At 40.8% G+C, this 17,441-nt stretch overlaps 1 protein-coding gene and 1 long non-coding RNA gene across 3 annotated transcripts; both read left to right on the top strand.

Moving 5' to 3' along the window:
* The first annotated feature begins 7,339 nt into the window (after positions 1–7,339).
* LOC125019791 (low affinity immunoglobulin gamma Fc region receptor II-like) lies at positions 7,340–16,358 on the top strand. 2 transcript variants are annotated; one of them, XM_047604757.1, is made up of 9 exons: positions 7,340–7,436; positions 7,653–7,694; positions 7,850–8,107; positions 13,916–14,161; positions 14,259–14,420; positions 14,636–14,692; positions 14,773–14,847; positions 15,424–15,488; positions 15,827–16,358. In XM_047604757.1, exons 1-9 carry the CDS (start codon positions 7,406–7,408, stop codon positions 15,839–15,841), a joined length of 951 nt encoding a protein of 316 aa, XP_047460713.1. In that variant the 5' UTR covers positions 7,340–7,405; the 3' UTR covers positions 15,842–16,358. The 2 variants fall into 2 exon arrangements, with proteins under 2 accessions (XP_047460713.1, XP_047460717.1); XM_047604761.1 differs by lacking the exons at positions 13,916–14,161; positions 14,259–14,420; positions 14,636–14,692; ... (1 more) ...; positions 15,424–15,488; positions 15,827–16,358 and adding exons at positions 8,190–8,435; positions 8,524–8,589; positions 8,715–9,345.
* LOC125019808 lies at positions 12,659–13,813 on the top strand. The gene is made up of 3 exons (XR_007114125.1): positions 12,659–13,132; positions 13,357–13,398; positions 13,577–13,813. It is a non-coding gene; the product is annotated as an uncharacterized LOC125019808 (long non-coding RNA).
* Positions 16,359–17,441: the final 1,083 nt, after the last annotated feature.

The following is a 17,441-nucleotide window of genomic DNA, read 5'->3' as shown; positions in this document are numbered from 1 at the left end:
GCACCAAATGTAAATTGTCTGTTGGGACATACATTCATTGCTTTTGTGAGTGCTGTTTGATTGCAAGGTTTGGAGCAATGTAGCCCAGGAATTGAGTAAAATTTTCTCATTTAAAGTTACTAAGGATCCTGGCCACTTCATATGAAGTTTGCCTTCAAAAACACTATCTCTGAGTAGAACAGATTTTAAACTCTGTGACAAACTTCTGTTTCTGGTTAGAATATGTATTTTAAAGCAATGGATAAGAGATAAACCTCCAACTATCACACAGTGGTACCAAGAAACGTATAAAGTTTTACCTTTAGAAAGACTTACTGCGCGGATGAAAGGGGATGATAATTTGTTTGAGGGAACATGGTCAGCCTTTCTGCGGTACTTACCCGCGCCCCTCCAGGACACTATAAATAAGTGGAGATATGCTTTTGACTTGAATATCTCCACTAGATGATTTATGTTATGATCTCTGCTATTGCTAGTCTCAGGATGTCCCCTTCTTTGCATTTGCTTTGATTTTATTTGATTATTTAACTCTATGTATGTGTGTGTGTGTGTGTGTGTGTGTGTGTGTGTGTGTGTGTGTGTGTGTGTGCGTGTGTATACATATATATACACTTGTTGTACTGAATCTATTTAGGTATTTTAAATTTAATCTGTTTTCATTTCATTTACTTATCCATTTTATTAATGTCACTCACCCTGTTATTGTCTCATGTAATTTCTTTTTTTACTTTCACTATACATGGACGAGCGAAGGCACAGTATGTGTATAGGGTGACTGATACAACAGTTAGGGGCGGATGTGGGATCTTTCTTTTTCCTTCTCTTTTCTGGTGCCTCTTTTACCTTTTGGAGTGAGGACAGTCATGAGCTACTTAAATTCATTTTGGTTTGGACAGTGGTTTGTTTTTCTTCCTGTTTTGATATATGTGTGAATAGAGAGAGTACCTGTATGTTGTTTATGTTTTGTTTTGAGAAAAATCAATAAAATCTATTAAAAAAAAACATCATGAATTCACTCAACAATCTGGAATGTATTTCTCCAGACTCACCAACATTTATCCTGGGTGATTTCCACTGCTGACCTCTGGGAAAGCTTTAAAAGGTCTTCAGCAGTAAATCAAGCCCCCCCTGGGCTCTGCTGACACAACATCATCCTACTCATTCCAGCATACCTCCCAATCATAAGGAGAGCCAAAACAGTTATTCGTAACATCAAGCAGTGGAGTTTTAGCTGTCCAAGGATGTTTTGAGTCCACAGTCTGGACTCCCTCCGACAACATCAATGAGCAAGTCGACACCACCCCTTCATACATCTCTTTCTGTGTGGACAGCATTATCTCCTCGAAAGTTGTCACAATCTCCCCAACAACAGGGCCGGGAGTGGGAAGGAGCCCAAAGAATCCTCAACAAAACTAATGGGGTCTTAATTGGAGAAGAAAGAGGTCAATAGGGAAGTTAAGTGAGCCATTTAAGTTGCCAATCAAAAATATAAAAACAAAGTTGAGGAAAATTTACACAGAGGAACCCGAAAAACATGTCTGCTCTGAACACTGCGACCAACTACTGACACACTGTTCATGTAGATGGCTGCAGCCCTGAATCTCTCCCCAATAATAAGAATAATAATAATAATAATAATGAATTGGATTTATATAGCGCTTTTCAACGCACAGAGTGGCTCCAAAGCACTTTTACAGAACCCATTATTCATTCATACACATTCTCACTGGTGGTGGTAAGCTACAATGACCTCAACTCCTTCTGTGCTAGGTTTGACAGTTACAACACAACCCATTTGGAAGATATCAAGACCACACTTCTATCCACCGACTTCATTCACGTTCAGCAACGTGGATGTGACAAGAGCCCTGAGGAGAACTAGAGAGACCAGCTCACCTGGGCTGGAAAACATCTGCAGTCATGTGCTAAGACACTGTGATCCCAAAGAACAGCACAACCAAAGTACTTAATGACTTTAGACCTGTGGCTCTCACCTCCCTCGTGATGAAGGCTATGGAGAGGTTTGTTAAATAACAAATCATCAGAGTAACTAACTCATAGATTGACCCTTTTCCAATTTGCACATCACACAAGCTCAGACACTGTTGATGTCAAAATATTCATTGACTTTACACAGTCGCTTTGGGACGCCCCAACATTTCAGCAAGACTCTTGTCGTTCTCCTCAGCTTTCAACACATTTCAGCCCCACACCTTGTCTTACAAAAGCCGGATTTCCCTACACGACCTACCTATACACTGCCCAGCACTGCCCACTTTAAATCGCTTACTAGAAGGTGATCCGAATGAGGCCAAAGGGATACTTTTCTGGGCACTTAAAAGTCCCTTCTCTGTGGTCGGTCCAAACTAGGTGAATTGGGGCTGAAAATGTGACGCAAAACGTTGGTTACTACTGATTGGTCAGAAAAAAAAATCGTCATGATGCAGCGCCAGGTACAAAGCAGGTTGTTTTGACTATTAGAAAGATGAGTTATTTTGACTGGTAGTAAGCTGCTCACTTTCAACTTTCTGCTCTCGTGTCAGTACATTTTTTTTAAATGATGACTGGAAAAGTCGTTCTGGAGCAACCCGGAGGTGAGGGCTTTTCTGTCCTTGTTGGGAGAAGACAGTATACAGTGGGAGTTGGACAGGACCTCTCAGAACGACAGTTCCCTTCTTGTCAAATATGTCAATGTCTATTGTGTCAGGCCCCTCATGGTCCCATGGCATAGCCCAGGAGTTTGTGGATTGGTATGATAACTAGCATGAGCTGAATGTCAGCAAAACCAAGGAGATGGTGGTGACCTTACATTTGACCTACAACTCAAAGAATGAACTCAGAATGAACTAGTCGCACACTGTAAGTGCACACTGTAAGTGTATTTTTGCTGCCATCTGCAGTTTAATTCTGCATCTGACCCCAGCACCAGAGATGCATTAGAGAAAGAAGCTGTTAACATATTCACAGTTTAATGCAATGTATGAACTGAGCTGGACGGTTGAAAATGGATTGCCCAGATTGGACGTTAATGTGAGGTCTGAACAAGGCTTAAGATTGAAACCCAGCAACATTACCTGTACAGAGGCAGCTGTTATGTTTTAAAAAGGTTTCACCAGAAACAAACTGCATTCACATGTGCCCCCAGTGCCAAGAGTACTAGGGTACTAAGATTATAACCCTATAAATAAAGATTAACATGATGTCAGTTCACTCACCAACAAGCAGTTGAACAGTAGATCCTACACCCACTGATTAAACGTGGCATCTGTAGGTCCCTGCATCAGACAGTTTCACTTTGGAGAGTTTCAGTGAAACGTCTCCCAGCTTCAGTTTGTCTGTGGACATTGACGTTTTTCCCTCATAGACTGGATTTTTTTTACTGACAAGCTCCAATTTATTGCGCAACAAAAAAACTAATCGGGGGTTCAAGTCCTGTCTCGACCACTCCACTGTCATGTCTGAGGCATCTCTTGTGGGTTTCAGCTGACACGGCAGAAGGACATCATCACCGACGGTGGCCACTACCGGCTGAGAAGGTACAGTCAACTGGGACAGAGCTGGGGACAAAATAGTTTGGGATATGTAAAGTACCTGATTACAAACCCTTTATTATGAATATTTATGAGTGTCCAATCTTGGAGACAGATCAACAGTGAACGCAACATATGTCGCTCATTCATGGGTTTGAGCTGTTGGATTGAAAGTCACCATTTTGAGCCACCATTTGCATCTTTACAGATACCACAATATCCACTTGCAGCATTCTGATGTTCACAGGGAGGTGCTTGGGGTAGATAGATGGCAAACAGAGCTCAAAATTTCTGACGTACCTCTCCGAAAGTGAAAGCAGGATGAAAGGTAACGATTAACAAAAAGTAATTACAAGAGAAGGCTGTTGCAGGATTGATTACGGAGTCGGTGCTGGTAGATGTGTTGATCCTTTATTGTTTTATATGATGTGTTTGACTTCTATAAACTCATCTCTATCTCTGGTGTCAGCAGACTTTGGTCTTAGTGCTTCATTTTGGTGAGGTTTCAAGTTACATGACGTTCGGGTCGAACTAGAATCTTAGACGAATTGTAGCTAGTAAGATTATTTCACATGTATGTGTATTCTTACCTGCATGGTTGTGTATGAGGAGAAGGAGAATAACAACACAATGAGGTTTAAAGAAGAGTTCTTCCATTAGATGAAGCATCATGATGATCTGAACTCTGAGAGAAATCAATAATAATGTGCCATTGTTTCTGATACAAATACACAGAAAAGGTAATTGTATATATGGTAGGAACTAAAGTTTAGTCAAAGACTGTGTCTTACAGACAAATAATATTTGAATGTTTGCTTTCATTATGAACTTGTTTGCCACAGATTTATGGACTCACACTGATGACAATGATTCAACAAGAGAGAAAGAACAACACCACAGTTGTTACCTATCATTTTATCAGTGGTGGTCTAAAAATCAGAGACAACGAAGGTTCTTGACGATACAACAATCCTGGATCGTCCGATTGTATCAACTCTAGATTGTTTCCAACAATGTGTATGTATTATTTTAACCAGCTTTTAGTAAAACACAAGTAAGAATAATAAGTATGAACAAATCACTCTACTTGGATGAAATCTGTGGAAATCATTGTTGAAAGATTTAATTAAAAATTTCAGCTCACCTGTTTTGTACGTCTGAGAGTCTGAGGGAAAGCTTAACAGATGTGTTTTCATGGAGCATACACGCCTTCTTCACCATCTGATCTGTTTACTTATTGTATGCAGTTTATTTTGACCACGTGACTGGTTCAGTTTGTCAGGAATATAAACACATAAACACACGTTTCTATCTTTGAACTTCCCTAATCCTAACCCTAATGCCAACCCTACACTCAAAACATTTTGAGGTTCTTCACATGGTCCAACAACGACAACGTGGCCCCACAATGTTAGTATTTGTTAGAGATGGGCAGATGAAGCCTTGTGAAGCTTTTGAGGCTTCTTCCTGATTGTACCGAAAAAAGATTCGAAGCTTCAAAGCATCAAAGACAGACCCTACCGGTGACATCTAGTGGTCAGCTGCAATTGTAGCAGCAACACGGGCATTTCGCGTCTCCTTATAATGAGTGAAGCAGCGCCAAAGATTCGAATCAGCCACCTCACTTCCGGTGTTTCGTTGTGACGTATGAAGCTTCAAACGTCATCGGTCACGTGATTACGGAGATTTGATACAAGCCTCCACACAGCGTTTCGAATCAGTCTGCTTCAACAGAGTGAAACAGGCTTCGGAGTCTCCGTATCAAACGTCCCATCTCTAGTATTTGTGCTCAAATTAAGAGCATTTTCATTCAAGTTCTATATTACGTTTGAAGCCTTATTTCCTTGTGTAAAAAATTATGTAATTTATCTCCATAGTGATTTTAGTGTGATCAACATGTCGGCATCAGCCTGATACCCTCAAACAAAACAGTCCAGATATACAGGCCTACACCAGAATACACTGCAGTGGCGGATCAGCATTTCTACTAATGATTTACATCAGGTTGTCCATGGACATTGACATTTTTCCCTTGTAGGCTGGACTTTTGGTATTCACAATCTCCACTCCACTCAACAAATACACAAATCGGGGGTTCATGTCCTCTCTGAACATTGATCTATGTTCCAACCCTCACCTATGGTCATCAGCTTTGGATGATGACCGAAAGAACAAGATCGTGGATACAAGTGGTTCGGGCATCTGGTGAGGATGCCCCCCGAACGCCTCCCTTTGGAGGATTTCCGGGCATGTCCCACCGGTACAAGGCCTTGGGGTCCCCCAGGATGCGATGGAGGGATTATATCTCCTGTCTGGCCTGGGAGCGCCTGGGGAATCCTCCAGTGGGGCTGTTGGAAGTGGCCGGGGAGAGGGCCGTCTGGACCTCCCTCCTAAAGCTGCTGCACCCGCGACCCGGACCTAGATAAGCGGACGAAGACTGTGCGCTGGAGGGTCTTACGGCAGAGGGTGCACATGATGGGGGCTGGGGCTCTGGCTTTCCTCAGTTTGCGGAGAAAGTAGAGGTGCTGTTGAGTCTTCTTGGCCAGTGATGCCGTCTTGGTGTCCCAGGAGAGGTCCTCTGTGATATGCACACCCAGGAACTTGGTGCTGCTCACCCTCTCCACAGCAGCACCATTGATGGACAGAGGAGCGTGGTGGGTGTGCGCTCTCCTGAAGTCCACAAGAATCTCTTTTGTCTTGTCCACATTCAGTGGAGATGGCGTTTTTTGGTTGATCGGTTGGACCCAAACCGATGCATGACTAGCCGATCAAAGCACTTCATCAGGATGGGGGTGAGTGCTACTGGACGTAGTCATTGAAGCAGGAGGGAGACAACTTCTTCGGGACCGGGATGATGGTGGTGGAGACAACAGCCTGACTCAGTGAGATTTCCGTGAAGACACCTGTGAGTTAAGCTGTAAAGTCTCTCAGTACACGACCAGGTATGTTGTCTGGGCCCGGAGCTTTGCCTGCTCACAGGGGCCCTCCACTCCAGGAGTTATGTCTGGCCTGCCTACAGGTGTGCCACCCTGGGACTTGTCCTGGCCTGGAGGGTTGTGGCTCCTGCTCCCCAGTTTTATGACTGTGGTGTGGGCCCCTCTCTGTCTAGGTCAGGGTGGTCTTTGTGCCTGCGTCCTCCGTAGCTGTAGGCTGTGACACATCTCAGTGTAGACAGTGCCTAAAGAACGATGTTTCCTCACCTGGTCCCTCAGTGCTCAGCCATACTGTATTTTATCTTGGGTTGGAGATAGTCTGGGCTTGGTAGTATGCATGTGTGTAGTATGCTGTGTGTCAGTGTGTGTGCTCAAATGAGGGTCTGGGGTATAGATGAGCAAGGGGTATTTGTTTTTAATGTAAATCATTTTGTGTTGCATTTTTATGTATGGAAAGTGCTCTACAAATAAAGAATGGTCGATATGAGTGGAATATAACTGGTTTTCAAGTGAGGCCTGTCTGGGTTTTTTCATATCAGACCCTAGAAATCCCCACCTATGCACTGAAATATTTGGGCCCTTCAGCTGAGCTGTGACATAAACTCAGCCCCTTCTTCTAACTTGCAACCCATTAACAGTCAAGATCTACTGGTGTCAGGCAGTAGCAGTCGCCTTGTGGACAGTATGTAAAAGCCTAGTGTGTAGATCATTGCTTAGACATTTTTTAAAAAAATATGCAAGGGGTTTGAAACTCCTGCAAGCCGTCTTGATGTGCTCTCTTTCAAAGGTGAACCACAGATTCGCTTTGCCTTTGTGTTTTGCACCACCCACCTATGTTTAGCTAAAACACTGACGCTATTTGCATCACCTCCGCTTCTCAACAGTCACACAGGAAGAGATCACTGCTCACTTCATACTTCAGTCAGTCAGCATCAAGACAACATGGAGGTCAGAGCTTTTTGCATCACACTGTGTGAGTACTGGGTCCTCTCGTGATTAAAACTTAACTTATTTACAATTAAAAACTTCATGCATGTGAAAGTCAGCATTTTTATTACACATTATTTTGTGTTAACTTAAAAATTTAACACGTTTAATAATATTTGTCACCATCTACCATGTTTAATAGAAAATATGTTCAGAGAAAACTAAACTTTTATTGATTTGTCTATTTTCTTTGTGTCTTCAGTGACTGCGATGATCCTGCTGTGTGCACAGGATCAGGAAGTCAGTGAGTAGATTTTTGGACAGTTGTACAAAATATCTTGATATTGATGTGTTCAATCATCACAGGAGTTCCTCTATTACTTTAAGTGTTGTAGACATCATCTATCAGTTCACAGAAGTAAATTTTAAACTGAATTTCTCTGTTTTTCTTCATCTCAGATGCAGCTTTTCTTCGTACCTCTCCAAACAGACTGCAGTTCTTTGAATTTGAGTCGGTCACTTTTTACTGTGAAGGAGTCTTTTACTGTGATGTTGAACACAAGTCGATTGGGGCGAAGCCCTCATGTTGCACCACTAATAACAAAACATTTAGAGGACCTACCTGTACCATTAAAAATTTTTACCGAGATGACTCTGGAAAGTACTGGTGTCAAGAAGGAGGAGAGAGAAGAAACATCATCAACATCAATGTTGTTTGTATGTTTGCAGTGAGGCAGTGATATTTTGTGATTATCTCAACATGATTTCAAGATAAATTAAACATGATCATGTTTTTCAGATGGTTCTGTGATCCTGGAGAGTCCTGCTCTTCCTGTGATGGAGGGAGAAGATGTGACTCTGAGCTGCAGAACCAGAAAATCTTCCTCTAACATCCAAGCTGATTTCTATAAAGATGGAGTCCACAAGTGGAGAAGCTCCACAGGAAATCTGAACCTCAAATCAGTTTTGATGTCTGATCAAGGACTCTACAAATGTAACATCTCTGGAGTTGGAGAATCACCTCAGAGCTGGCTGTCTATTGGAGGTGAGATGCAATAATTTTAAGATTTTAAGTTTAATAGTGAATACATGTGATGTAAGTTCCTGTTATTGATTTATTTTTTAAATTCTAGCTTTACTGTTTTCATCACCATATTTTTACCAGGAGATGAATCTTACCTCCTTCTGCAAGTGTAATGGTAAGAAGACTTCTGCAAAGAAATCTGTTGCATACAAAGCCTTTTGAGAGATGAAATGGATTTCTCTTTTATTTAGTCACCACTTTATAAACCACTGTGTCTCATAATGTCTTTTTTTTCTGCAGAAACTCTCACAGAACATTGTTCCTCCCCAGATCCAAACAGTCACATCTGCCCCATCCTAAAGACCACCTTCACCATCATCATGGTGTTGGTGCTGTTGCTGCTGCTGCTCGGATGTCTTTACTGTGTATTAGACAGACGTATAAAACATGATTCATCTCCCACAGACAAAAAGAGGGTTTTCTGTTATTTTAAAGCAAAGCGATGGTCTGGATGAAAAGCAACCGGTGGACAGAAGCTAGTTTAGTAGCTAAGATCATGGAGTTAATATTTCATCATGCCTACTGTCACATTTCATTGAGAATTAAGCTCATTGCTGTCAAGCTGAATGTCTGCTTCTAGTCCCATGGTTAGACAAAGTGACTGTATCAGGAAATTAGCCTCTTACTAAGAAACTTGTGTAACATGTCTGCAAGGTTTTTTTTATTATTTTTTTTTTTTTTAAACCTGTCACTGTGGCCGTAACCAGCCTGACGTATGATGTTCAAAATAACCACTTGTCTGAGCGCTTCTATTAATTGATGTTGGTTTGAAGCAACGTGTGACCTCTGACAGTGTGTCACCATTTGCTGTCTTCCTCTGTTTTCAGCTTTTTAAAATCTGAAGAATAATAAACTTTGATATGTATTCACAGACTACTCATGGTTTTTAATTATAATGTGTATCTGAATTGTACAGTGTAAGGCAGAAGTGAGGGAACGATGGGATGTATGAGAAAATTTAAATCTTGATCCTCATGATCCATTTATTGATTAATTTACTATTACCTCTTTTCCTCTGTAACTGGACAACCATTACAGAGGACAGCCAGTCACACTCACAGCCATGGCTAATTTTTTTATTTTTTATTTTTTTTTTTAAATGTGCCTGGAAGAGTGACTGCAGGTCACCAGTAGGTTTGCATAGTTTTTTTTTTCTTTATGTGTTACTCCAAACTTTTGTTTTCTAACGTATCCTCATCTTTCTATGCCAAAAAACAATCATAATGTTTTTTGGCTTTATTTGCGTTTTAATTTTTGCAGCTTTTTAAGCTACTTTTTTTTTTTTTTTTTTTCATTGTTGAGGACCTTTTATATTTAGCTGTAGTGCTCACCAGAGTGGCCATCTGTGTCATGATTATGTCTTGTGTCATGTTTTGAGTTTCCCGTTTTATTTTTTCAAGTTTTGTAACTTCCTGTCTGTCTAGCCTTCTTGTGTTTATGTCATGTCTGTCTGTGTCATGTTTTGTGTTTCCTGTTTTATTTTGTTAAGTTTCTGGATTTCCTGTCTGTGTTTCCTCGTGTGTCCCTTGATTATTTATTGGTTTCTGATTCATGTCAGCTGTATCTTGTCAGCCCTTAGCCCTTGTATTTATAGCCCTGCCTTCCCTTTGTTCCCTGTTGTGTCGTTGATGTTATTTCCTTGTGTGTTGTGTTCCTGAAATTTTTTTTATTTTATTTATTTATTTATTTATTTTTTGTCCTGCCGTGTTTTGATTCTTTTGTATTTTCTTGCCTTCTGCAGCTCTTTGTGTTTTCCTGTTTATTTTCTATCAAACAAAATGTTCCTGGATTCCCTGCCTCCTCATCGTCAGTCCATTTAGGGTCTTCATATCATTAATCCTGATGATCTGTTTGTGTATATACGAGAGGAACTGCTAGCTCTGTCCATGCCCTCTGTGCATTCTGGAGTAAGGTCTGAGATTCCCATTCAACTTTAGAAGAAGCGCTGCAGATATCCCGGACCATAGTATGTCCTTACCTAGCTTCAAGACTCTATGAGTTGGAGGAAGGCTGCAGGACAGTGTGCTGCAGTCCTCTGACCTCACCCCATTCATCTTCTCCCCCCCAATCTTAATACATCGCATCAAGGGTCACAGGGTCATGGTGCAGAGTTATGCTTCCTCAACTTCGACTGAAAGCATAGGAATAGAAATAGGGACACTTATCACTTATCATTATCCTCAGGCTCAACTGTGGGTAATGTATCAGATAAGGGACAGACTGTCACCATATAGTATATATTTAATTACTACGTATGAAAAGAATTGCCCCCAAAGGGAAATTGATTTAGGCTAGCTGCTCCGTCTGGTGGTGAACCTGACCAGCTGCTGCCATGGTGCCAGCCTCCTGCCCCAGCTTGGCTAGCTGTTGGTGAACCCGGCTAGCTGTTGCGCCTCTAGCCTCCTGCTGCAGCCGGTTTTGACCATCAACATGACCGCTGCAACTGCCCTTGTCGCCACTTGTGGAGATTTTTCTGACTCGTTTTGAAGTGTTATGCAACTCTTTTTTTGAAAAAAGGAAGTAAATTTAACTGTCTGTTTCGTTGAAATGGTAATCGTTTTTCCTCTCTGCTTGCTCCTCAGATGCGCCAAATTTAAAGTTTATTTTATTTTATTTTTTCTGTGTCAGGGGCGTGGTTTGTTGGCCCAGCTTTTCAGTGTGTCAACAGATCTCCAACTCTTTCAAATGACGTTAAATCTTAAACAGCATGAAATTCTTGGTTGTTCTGTAAATTAATGCATGTTATTGTTTTAATTTAAACATTTTTTTTTGTTTTTGTGTGTTTGTTTATTTTTTGACAGGTACCCGATCTGCCCAAATAAGTACCAGGCTCAAATTAATCCCTACCTATATAATTATAATCATTTTTTGCACATTGCCCCTCCAGGTTTCTGAAAACAAAAGTAATAAACTAAAAATTATGTTTGTATATTTTGACTGATTCAGAGTAGTTTTGACTGTACTTGCTGTCGAGTTGCAACAAAAATAAACTTCATTACACCTGAAATAGCATAATTTCAGTATATTACAGATACATGTGTAAAGACATGTCACACTGACAATAGGATAATCAGAGCTGCAATGAGTTCATAGCAGGCGTGTGCATGGTTAACAATCAATATTCATGGTAGAAACATCTAATTTTGTTTAGAGCGCCATGGAGACTTGGGCCGGCTCTGAGTGAAAAAAGAAAATATTCTACTGCAAGAATATAGCTGCATCAATTTTGGATAACATTGACACCCTGTGGTGTATAACTATGTGGACAAATGCAGACAATGATAAGAAAAAAAGACTATGGATGGATAGAGATGAGCTCCTGAGCGATAAGAAGGAGGGAGATGGGATCTACTCATATAACTGTGAATGAGCATGTCTGTACACCAGACATTGAACTTTTAGCTGTGGGAATGTGTTCACATTATTTAACCAGTGAATTCACCTCTGTCATTGGAGTTTACTCCCCCATGCAAAATTCCAAACACCTGAAAGCCCGCATAGCCATTTCTTGGGACTTTAATAATGTCACCATGGACAATGTTCTCCCCACTTTCCACCAGTTTGTTCATTCTATGACCCAGGACAATAGAATTCTGTTCATGCAGCAAAGAGGCAGCCTGTCTCCACAAGGACAGTTGCGAATGCTCTGCAGGACTAAAAATATTGTCAGTAAAGTGGGGGCAGTAAAGGGGACTCTCCTGTCTCCATCTGCTTTCTACACCTCAGATTTCCAGTACAGCTCTGGTTCTCTGATGACTCTGCAGTGGTTGGGTGTATTAGAGAGGGATAGGAGGTTAAGTATAGGACACTTAACATGGACTTTGTGGAGTGGTCACAGGCAAACCTAACCCTTCTCCTGTATATGGACAAGAACAAAGAACTGGTTGTTGACTTCAAGACCAAGAGTGGCCACCAGTGGAGCCCCCCAGTGGGCCACCCATCACCATGAAGGGCCTGGAGGTGGAGGTAGGGGACCTCTACAAGTACCTGGGAGTCCACATGATCAACAGGCTGAACTAGAGGGACAACAGTGATGCCTGAGTAGACTCTAGTTCCTTAAGAATCTCAGGTCTTTTTTTTTTTCTTTTTTTTTTTTTTTAACTTTTATCATTATTTTTATGGATTCTATGATGTGCACAATAGCCAAATGACCAAATGTTGAATTGTGTACATTGCCTTACTATTCTGTAGCCAGCTTCCCTGTCACTTTGGGTTTTTTGTTTTTATCCACATGTGAAAATGGTTCTATTTTTACTAGAACCTTTGTAGAATATGTGAGCTTTTGGTATTTATTTTTTTTTTTTATAAACTTTTGATCCATTTCTAGTCAAGGGGATGCTGAATGAGTTGAGAAGGATAACACTTTGATTTTTCACTTTAAAGGTGACTTCCACCTCCAGTACTCTTAGGGCTAAGTATATATAAGTATATATTAGAATGCTAATAAAGCAACAAACCAACATGGAAGACAATAAACAAACATCAGAGTTGCACTGAACGTAGACTTGCTCTGCCTTCGCTCCACCCACTGAAATTTAGGCTATTTCCACCACTCCTACTTCTCAGAAGTCACACAGGAAGAGACCACTTCTCACTTTATACTTCAGTCAGTCAGCGTCAAGACAACATGGAGGTCAGAGCTTTCTGCATCACACTGTGTGAGTATTGGCTCCTTTACAGGTTAAAACCTAATGACAAAGACTCTATTTAAACTTAAAAACCTCATGCATGTGGAAGTCATTGAACACTGTTTAGTGCTTTTGACTGAAGTAGTATTCTTCACTAGCTACAACATTTAGGAGAGAATATGCGGAATGTCCTGATCAGCTGTAGAAGACGACAAAACTTTTATTGATTGGTCTATTTTCTTTGCAATCCTCAGTGACTGTGATGATCCTGCTGTGTGCACAGGATCAAGAAGTTGGTGAGCAGATTTTTTGTTGGGCAGTTGTAGAAAAGAAGCAAACATATCTTGATGTTGGTGTGTTTATTCATCACACAAGTTCCTCTATTCCCGTCTGCTTTTAAATGTTGTAGATATTGTCTATCAGGTCCATCAGGAGTAAATGTCTAAACTGAATTTCTGTCTTTCTTTGTCTCAGATGCAGCTTTTCTTCGTATCTCTCCAAACAAACTGCAGTTCCTTGAATATGAGTCGGTCACTCTGTACTGTGACGGAGTCTTTTACTGTGATGTTGAACATAAATCAATTAGGGGGAAGTCCTCATGTTGCACCACTGATGACAGAACATCAAGAGGACCTACCTGCACCATTCAAAATATTCATCGAGTTGATTCTGGAAAGTACTGGTGTGAGGAAGGAGGACAGAGAAGAAACATCATCAACATCAATGGCACTTGTATGTTTGCAGTGAGGCAGTGATATTTTGTGATTATCTCAACATGATTTCATGATAATTACATATGATCATGTTCTTTAGATGGTTCTGTGATCCTGGAGAGTCCTGCTCTTCCTGTGATGGGGGGAGAAGATCTGACTCTGAGCTGCAGAACCAGAAAATTTTCCTCCAACATCCAAGCTGATTTCTATAAAGATGGAGTCCGCATGTGGAGAAGCTCCACAGGAAATCTGATCATCAGAAATGTCTCTATGTCTGATCAAGGATTCTACAAATGTAACATCTCTGGAGTTGGAGAATCACCACAGAGCTGGCTGACTGTTGGAGGTGAGAAACGTTTAAGACGCAAAATAAGATTCATAAAGTATTCATAGATTATACCATGCATGTGTTTACAGTCTCAAATAATTCCCATCTTCTTAAGTTTCTACTGAACCTGACCGACCAGAAGAAGAATACGAAGACTCTAATCCTGCCTCCTTTTCCTCCTCAATTACATTTTGGATCGTCATTGCTGTCTTGTTGATACTGCTCTTGTTGGTCGTGGGACTACTAATCTGCTTTGGCAGATTTGCCTGTTGCAGAGGTGAAGAACATGACTTGAACTTTACTCAATGAGCTCACTGCTTTTGCTTTACCTCATCGCGATTCTTCCACGTACACAAAATTCATAGTAGAGTTCCTCAGGGTTGGGTGTTAGGGCTGAAGCTTTTCAAATTATAAATGCTTTTGTTGGAATATCAGTTCCTCTGTATACTTCAGTTCCATGGCCTTATTTAAAATACCATATTTTTTTTGCAGAAATTTGTCCACATTCATCCGCAGTGACTAATTCAGACTCATCACAGCATCAGACAGGTAGGTTTAAAGTAAAAGGATTTAACAGAAAGGATATATATATATATATATACATTTATTGTCATGTTTTTTTTTTCTAGTCTCTGTACAGGCCAGTGCACCTGAAGCAAGCCCAGCAATGTATGCTACTGTAACGAAGACCAGGAAGAAGAACGGTATTTCCTCTAACCTCATACACCACAGTTAGCAGTTAGCTACTCTACATTTCCGTTGTTTGACGTGATGGTGCAGGTGATCAAAATCTTGGTGCTGGTGTTAGCTTTAGTTACACATAGGTGAATGTACAACTTGAGACTTGTCTTTAGTTATTTAAGTCTCTGTATCAGTTTATATTTGGTTAATATTATAATGACCCAAATTCAAAAACTGATCAGATTACATACTACTACATAGCCGGATGCTGTGTTTTATTATTGTGATTGTTTGTATGTGTGGTACACTTATTTTTGTCTGTGTTTATATGGATCATAGTGGTCTAGAATAAAGTGCAGAAAACAGTGCAGAAAAAAATCCTGTAAAACAAACATAAAGTTGATATGTAATAGCTAACCGTTTCTCTCTGTCAGACAAAGATGGAGAGAACACTTTGGGCCAGAGTGGCACTCCACAGCTGGGGCAGACTTAAAATTATTCATTGCATTGTTCATCCCTTTATCTGTGTACGGTGTATTGTTATAACTATGAAGATGCATGTGTAATAAACAATAATGACAGATTTGTCTTCAAAGCAGCGGAGTCCAGCGCTCCCTCAGCACGCCCTGTTGATGGTGAGGTCTACTATTCTACAGTCCAGTATGTAAGTCAAATACAGACTTTTATCTCTTCATTGCTACACAGTTGTCTCTCTATGAGCACGTTCTTACTGTCTGCTGAACAAAAACTCAAAAAGCAGCTCAGAAATCTTGAGCCAGCGAGGTCCTCGTCTTTCATCAGTGTAGCATCTGCACATCCTGTCTGAATCTTCAAAACCCTAAACTCTGTCTCCAAGAACTGATTCTAGTATTGTATATACGTCAGTGTCTAAGATGGTGCCATGTAAATGGCCGTGAGGTTCAAAATATTTCCCAGCAGATTGTTATGGGTAGAGAGAAGTCATACTTTCATGATATTTGTCTTCTCTATGCTGTGTTGCAGGTTGCTAAGCGTTGACTGAAAGGAGGAGCTCTGTGATCTACATGAAAACCAGGAAGTGACACAATTAGCTACATGCACAAGCTACATCTGTAGGTGGTCTACCACTCAACCCGGCCAAGTCTTTGTCAAGGTTCTGGGTAATTCTACAAGCTGAAATGGAAAAGTTAAAAATCTGTTGATCTCACGCCTGTTGTCTTTTTCTTTTTTTTCTGTTCAAAAACAAATATTGTTATACGCTGTATAATGACAATAAAGGCATTCTATTCTATTCAAATGTGTTGATCTTGACAGCGTGTGCTCTCTAACCAACGTATCAGAGAGGTTTCGGTTTATTTTCGTCAGGCAGTTTAACAAACTTGTTCCATCAGCTTCATCTGTTCAAACAGTTTCTCATCAGATGAGCGCAGCTGCTGCTTCTAAATACGATGCAGTTAGCTGCGTATCTGAAAGTGTTGTATTGCCTTTTCTTAGGTTGTGGTCACCAAAGAGACGAGAGTTTCTTGTGAGAGAATAAAAGTCACATGCTACACTTCAGAGCGTCTGTTTGAGTTTGTTCCATAGTACAAAATGTTTTCTCACGTGTGTCATGATAATTATAACTATAGCAGAATGTTCCTCGGCTTTAAGAGTGAAATTCATAAACGTCCTTATAAAAGAACTTGTGGTACAGTCACTTTCACACTGAGAATAGTCTTGAGGATTATGTCTTATTAAAGCTCAGTGAGTCGACCTTCCTACATTCTGACAAAACATTCAGAGACGGATCCATTACTCTGAATTTTCTTCTTTGAATTTCTTGGATCATCTGTAGTTTGAAGACACTGCGGCCATGGTCAAGGAAAGGTCATTCTTTGAGCTAACTTCCTGTTTTATTTATGCTGGTTTTACTTCACCAACACACCTCACCTGTGTCTTTTGAACTCTTCTTTCCTTGTCTGTAGTTTGCATGCTTCTTTGTTATTAGCATGACCTGCGTCTCATTACTCTCCCTATATAGTCCTGTCTTATCTTTTGTAACTGTGTCTGTCCAGTCCTGGACCTTTTATTGGACTTCTTGCCGTGTCACTGCAGTGTCTGTTGTTCTCCATTATACAAATATTCATTAAAGTTCTTTTGTTTCCTCCCCTTATTCCCCTCTTCATCTTGTGACAATCTTAGTAGCAACTTAAAAGCCCGGCCCAGTGAGCTCCCCTTTATGGTGAGGAAAGGTGTAATAGAGGGTATGCACTGATGCCCGGGCCATGCCCCCTGAGTGGCAAAAACGTGGTGAAATGTAGCAGTAAATACAGCTAGACTGGGAAAAAAGTGGATTATCAGATAAAATCACGGACAATTGGAATCCACAACGATCCATACAAACTACCAAATAATGATCCATGGACACTGACATTTGGCCAGAAATCAGTTATCCTGATTTCCTTAACTCTGACCACACAAGTGAAGAGAAGAAGGTCTGAGAGACCCTGGGTGGAGCTATTTCAACCATGAAGACCTTCCTCACTGGATGTGGCCATGTGGTAAAGACACAAAGAGATCTCGAGCCTTTCTGCAGAGAACAGAGGCAAAGGATCGTTTAGGCCACTGACTCTCTGTGCTGCCTCTTGCCCAGGTCAGC

Source organism: Mugil cephalus, chromosome 1 (genome assembly GCF_022458985.1).
Source record: "Mugil cephalus isolate CIBA_MC_2020 chromosome 1, CIBA_Mcephalus_1.1, whole genome shotgun sequence".
In the NCBI taxonomy this organism is placed as follows: Eukaryota; Metazoa; Chordata; class Actinopteri; order Mugiliformes; family Mugilidae; genus Mugil; species Mugil cephalus.
This window is presented reverse-complemented; position numbering and strand designations above follow the sequence as displayed.

Excerpts from the sequence above, each read along its gene's own strand:
- LOC125019791 (XM_047604757.1), top strand. The coding sequence starts at position 7,406 with ATGGAGGTCAGAGCTTTTTGCATCACACTGT. Across the intron at positions 7,695-7,849 it reads TGCACAGGATCAGGAAGTCA|ATGCAGCTTTTCTTCGTACC; the intron begins GTGAGTAGATTT and ends TCTTCATCTCAG. Across the intron at positions 14,162-14,258 it reads GAGCTGGCTGACTGTTGGAG|TTTCTACTGAACCTGACCGA; the intron begins GTGAGAAACGTT and ends CATCTTCTTAAG.